General features: G+C 37.1%; 1 protein-coding gene across 2 annotated transcripts in view; it reads left to right on the top strand.

The window, feature by feature from the left end:
- Positions 1–5993, top strand: part of LOC106871002 (uncharacterized) — a 51340-nt gene that overhangs the window by 25813 nt on the left and 19534 nt on the right. For both annotated transcript variants that reach the window (XM_014917258.2, XM_014917265.2), the window contains one exon: positions 2801–2872. In XM_014917258.2, coding sequence (XP_014772744.1) covers positions 2801–2872 — 72 coding nt within the window. The remainder of the gene's footprint in view (positions 1–2800; positions 2873–5993) is intronic.

Here is a 5993-nt window from a genome sequence, read left to right as displayed (position 1 = left end):
ATATATATATATATATATATATATATATATATATATAAAGGGAGAGAGTGATAGAGAGGAAAAGAGTGAAATAAAAATACAGAGAGAGTTAACATAAGAAGTTAGTCAATATAAGTATATTGAAATTGACAAGCATTGATGGGGGAGGATGGTAAAGATGATAAAAGTTACATAGTCGATGAACACCAAATACATGACATGCTTACACACACTCGTACTTTTGCATACACATAATCTTCTGTTCACACACATAGAGATATGGTCATAGTCCAAGCAGAAGGATAAACTTGACAAGCAGTTGGTAGGGTGAGGTAAAGAAGTAGTAGGTTTACATAGCCATATATGCGCGTGCGTGTATATGTGTATATGTTTACGTACATATATATAATCATTTTGAATTTTGGTACAAGACCAGCAATTTTGAGAGGAAGTGGAATAGGCGATTACATTGACCCTAGTGCTGAACTAGTACTTATTTTAGCCACGCCGAAAAGACGAAATGCAAAGTGGACCGCGGCGGTATTTGAATCTAGAATGTTATGTCAGAAGAAATGCACTAATTTATACATATGTATAATATTTAATATTAATAATTATTATCTACTCATAGTGGCAAAAGTATACTTCCAAAGTTCCTTGTCATATGACGTTTATCAATAGTTTATTAATAAAATTCAGATACCGGACATTTAGATGGATATAAATAATAAGAATGGTCAGAAGAAAAAAAAACAGAATGCAAAAGATATTGCTGATGTACTGGCGATTTCTTCAAATGTACTGTATAATGAATCGTGTATTTCTTGCAGAGATCAATGAGGGCTTTGGACAGAAATGACGTCAGTTGCCTTGTGCACATATGTTGCATGTTGAAAAAATAAACTGAAGAAACAGTAACACAAGTGAAGCAATAGTAAATTGGACTCTGTTTTTTTATTCAATAATTATTTCTTTATTAGACCCAAGGGCTTACATAAAACAACATAAAATGACATACAATAACATGAAAAGACAATAGGGGTTTTCTAATCGAGTAAACAGTAAAATAACAATTGAAATTAAACAATAAAATCTCCTAATAGGGGTAGGCGCTTGAAGGCTACTCGTGGGAAAACCCACAAAAGCCACGGGTGGCCTGACCAACAGGGCAAGAGTCCCCTCCTTTTTTCCTTTTTACGGGTGCATGCTCATGACTGGTCCTTTTACACTGACCATTCTCCCGACATTCACCCACCATTCAGCAAACTCACTATAAGACAACACTTCGCTTTTATGATTAACTTCTTTGAAATCTGAAGCTTTCGTAATTAGTGTATGAACAGAAATGTGATTTATTGCAAATGAAATTATGGAAATATATCTATAAAATCGATTATTGTATATTTAATGTATATTTACTTATTAATGTCTCTTGCCTGCAAGCGGCTGCCTGTATTGTGTGTCTATGTGAGCGCTGGTTCTTGCACTTTTGTTGGGTGGTCGGTACCGGACTATAAATATAACATCATAGTTTTAATAACACGAAACAATAGAACCTCACGGAAAATGTATTGATGTAGACCTGATATGAAATATTTTATTAATGATAAGAATCAGTTTTGAAAATGAAAGAAAATATAAACAGAACTGAAAAGAAAAATATTTGTTCAAGCCGCCATATTTATTTAAGGGTGAACAATAAAACAAAAGAATGTTAGGAAACGTTATTCAACTTTTGAAACTATTTTTGCGAATAAAAATGTTGCAATTTATGTTTGAATAATGGATGAATTATTATGTTTATATAATTGGTAAATTATCATAATTAATGAGTAAATCTGTATGCTGTACCCAGTATATTTGTGTGTGTGTGTGTGAGAGAGAGAGAGAGAGAGAGAGAGAGAGAGAGAGAGAGAGGAGGGGATAGTTATGGCTACATATTCCATCACCCTCACTTATGATCACTAGAGTAGCTAGGGGGCGGTAGGGACAGTCCGCCCCGGGCGGAACTTTTAAAAGGACGGCACTTTTGGGTCTGCTGTAGGCAATATGTGTGTTTTGTGGGGTCCGGGGACGGCAAACGGAAGGCCCACTCCGGGCGGCACACACTCTAGCTACGCTAGTGCTTATGACACGTGATATATTTTCTTTCAAGATACAATAAATAGAACCGGTGAAGTGTTAATCTTCAACTGGGTGAAATAATAATGATTTCAAATTTTGACACAAGGCGAGCAATTTCGGGAGAGGAGTTAAATCGGTTACATCGACCTCAGTACTCGACTTGGACTTATTTTATCAACTCCGAAAAGATGAAAGGCAATATCGACCTCGGCGGAATTTGAACTCAGAACGTGAAGATGAGTGAAATACCGCTAAACATTTTGCTCAACGTGTTAACGATTCTGGCAGCTCGCCACCCTCAACTGGGTGAAATAGTATTAGGACTGCGTGTGAGGCGGCAAGCTGGCAGAATCATTAGCAAGCCGGGTAAAATGCATAGCGACATTTCGTCCGTCTTTACGTTCTTACTTCAAACACCGCCGAGGTTGACTTTGCCTTTCATATATTCGGTTCGATAAAATAAGTACCAGAAGTGCATTGGGTGGGGATCAATGAAATCAATTTATCCCCCTCCCCTGAAATTGTGTCAAAATTTGAAATCAATGTTAGAACTGTTTTGTATTTCAAAAGTATTTTTCGTAAGATCAAATCGTAGCATCAGTTACAGCCATTGTTATGACAAATTGGCTCAAAAATATGAACGCCATCACTTTTTCTTTCTTTCATCTTTTGCTCAATTTCTCTTTTACTTTTCTAGATTTCACCATTAATTGAAGTTAGTGATGAAGGAACAGGAACAGGAACTAATTCCCTATGTTCTTCTGATTCAGTATGTATCACAATTTTATATTACGGGGAATATTTTCAACATTATAATGCTAAACTCGGATGTAATTATTGCGTTTTACCTTACGATTTGAACAGATTTTCATTTTATGATTTTGTGAGTTAGAATTATTTCCTTTTTGTATTTACTTCACAAGTATCTGGATGTGTGAACTCGTTTGTCGAAACAGGTTTGGCTGTGTCTCGTAGATGGGATCATTATACCAGTAATAGACGCATGCAATGGTTTTAGTTTATCATTATCATTTTTATTAGTCAATTCGTTAACATTTGACCCATTAACTAATCGATTGCTTGATCAAGCGTTCGGTTAATCAATGAGTCAGTTATATTTGTCAAAGCCGTATCGTCGCCACTCACGACAGAGAGTATGTCATCGATGAGGTCGCAAATAGCGATGAAACGACTTAGACAAACTCAGCTAAACGATTAATCAAATAATCAATGAGTTAATTGGTTAAATATGTTAGCGAATGCCAAATATTAATAATAAAAGAAGTGAAACAGAACCAGAGCATCTGTTTATTGTTGGCATAATGACCTTTCCAGGATACAAATAAAATGTTAGAAATGGTTATCAATGTTATCAGGAAATTAGTTCATAACCAGATGTGAAACCAAATACTAATGCAGTATCATATAGCCATTTCACAAGTTTAGCAATATATACCGGTCCCTTCTCATAAGCAGTGGGGGGTTTAACAGGTTTGAACAAACTACTGTGCCGGAACTACATACAAATATAATAATGAACTAGTTTATTTTATTTTTGTAGTTTTCATAAATTAGACGCTTAATGATAAGTTCATTTTAAAAAGTGGAAACCCTTTGGTTGAAATCGTAGCTACATCTATATATCTCTGTTTAATAAAAGCCATTATGAATATTGGTTGGTTGGTTCGTTCGTTCATTCGTTCGCTAATTTCTCCAATCACGTTTTACATCCTGAAGAGAAAGAGGGTGTGAGAGTAATACAAAGATACAGAGAGAGTTGGCATAAGAAAAGCAGGATAAGTGTCTTGTAACTTTCTGAAAAATACACCTTTTTTTATGAAATTTCGTAGAGGTAAGTTTGTGATGGAGTAAATTACAATAAAATTGTTCGTAAAATTTAGCAATATTACAGCATATACTTATTGCAAATATATAAATTAAATATTTGTTTTATTTCATTTTACTTTAAAATAATAAATATTTTTCTTTTGAAAACTACTATTCATTTCATCATTTTATGTAAGCACTCATAAATTTGATAAAAATTGAATTATAATTATTGTATTATGCCATTTTTCCTAATATTACCTACGGTTGGCAAAATTGTACTTCCAACATTCCCCGTCATATGATGAGTAACACTCTAGTACATAAATATATGTGTATGTATATATATATATATATATATATATAAATTGTAAATCCAAAAAATAATATGTATGTATGTGTGTGTGTGTGTGTGTGTGTGTGTGTGTGTGTGTGTGTGTGTATAATACTTCGACCGTGCGAACCAAAGGAGATGGCGACGTAGACGGTAAAGGCTCCTTTTTACCATGTCGCACGGTCGAACACAAAATACAAGATTATATATGATAGAAGGCTCATCGTGAGATACGCAAGCCATTGTGCCAGTAAAAGAACTTAGGACAAACTCAACCGTTAGATATATAATGAGAATACATTTATTTACAAAGTGAAACTGTTTGTGTCTGTGTGTGCGTGCATGCGACATATGAAATTAAGACAGTAGATAAATCAGGCCTTAGTGTACAAGAGAAGGTATACAACAATGTGAAGTGACGGACAGTCATATAAGCAATAGTGTGTGTACAATATGTGAGTGTACAAGTGTGCGTGTGAATGAGAGGAAACACAGAACATAGTAAGAGTGTCTGTAACATAGACTGTAAAAAGTCTTAAAACACTGAGATAGAGAAAAACCAGTTCGTATTAAAGTTACACAAGATTTAGAATGTTCATACGCAGGAAGTTGTGGCCAAGGAGCAGAGCTGTAGTATCACACTATGTGTGTTGAGCGTCGAATGCTGCGACCTGTGTTAACTGGTACGGAATATTCTCGCCGGTTAGTTCTGACTGTTGTTCGTGAGTGGTAACTCCACTCATACAGTGAAGATAAAACCGAGGTTGTTGATGTTGGTGTGTCCCTGGTGGTGGGGTTGCTGGCGCACAACATTGTGGTAGACAGTTCATTGGTGGTGAAGACGTCGACGCTGGAACTGGCTGTAGCTGTGTTCTGTATATGTGTGGTCAACGACCAGACCTGTGAGGGATCTGAAATCGAAGACGTGTGTGGTCTGCGACCAGACCTGTGAGGGATCTGATATCGAAGACGACTGCCGTCGTTGGATCGGGCTTATTTATAGGCGGAAAAGGGCTCACCGGAAACCCAGTAAAACTCCTTCACACGTGACTTTATCTAAAGCCACGATTGGATGTAATGCCCCCTAGGCAAGCAGAACATGGGGACAATTGCCGCGCAAAATAAGAACCAATCAGGATGATGGATAGAAAGGGCCAAGGTAGCCGAAGGCTAGATGTTAGCAGCTTCGTTATCATTTCTGATTGAATGGCCGAGAGAGAGGTTTTACTACATATATATATAAAGAAATCGAAATCGAACCAAATTCGACGACTGGCCCCCATACCAACCTCTCCTTCGTTGGACACTAAACTCTGCTTGCGAAGACCTGTTGGGGCAAGTGAAATCGAAATCGTAATTGAACCATATTCGATGAGTGGCACCTGTGCCAGTGGAGCACTAACAGCACCGTCCGAGCGTGATCATTGCCAGTGCCGCTGGACTGGCTCCTGTGCAGGTGGCACGTAAAAACACCATTTTGAGCGTGGCTGTTGCCAGTACCGCCTGGCTGTCCCTCGTGCTTGTGACATGTGAAAGCACCAACTACACTCTCGGAGTGGTTGGTGTTAGGAAGGGCATCGAACTGTAGAAACTCTGCCAGATCAGATTGGAGCCTGGTGCAGTCATTCGGTTCACCAGTCCTCAGTTAAATCGTCCAACCCATGCTAGCATGGAAAGCGGACGTTAAATGATGACGATGATGATATATATATATATATATATATATATA

Source organism: Octopus bimaculoides, chromosome 2 (genome assembly GCF_001194135.2).
Source record: "Octopus bimaculoides isolate UCB-OBI-ISO-001 chromosome 2, ASM119413v2, whole genome shotgun sequence".
Taxonomy (NCBI): domain Eukaryota; kingdom Metazoa; phylum Mollusca; class Cephalopoda; order Octopoda; family Octopodidae; genus Octopus; species Octopus bimaculoides.
This window is presented reverse-complemented; position numbering and strand designations above follow the sequence as displayed.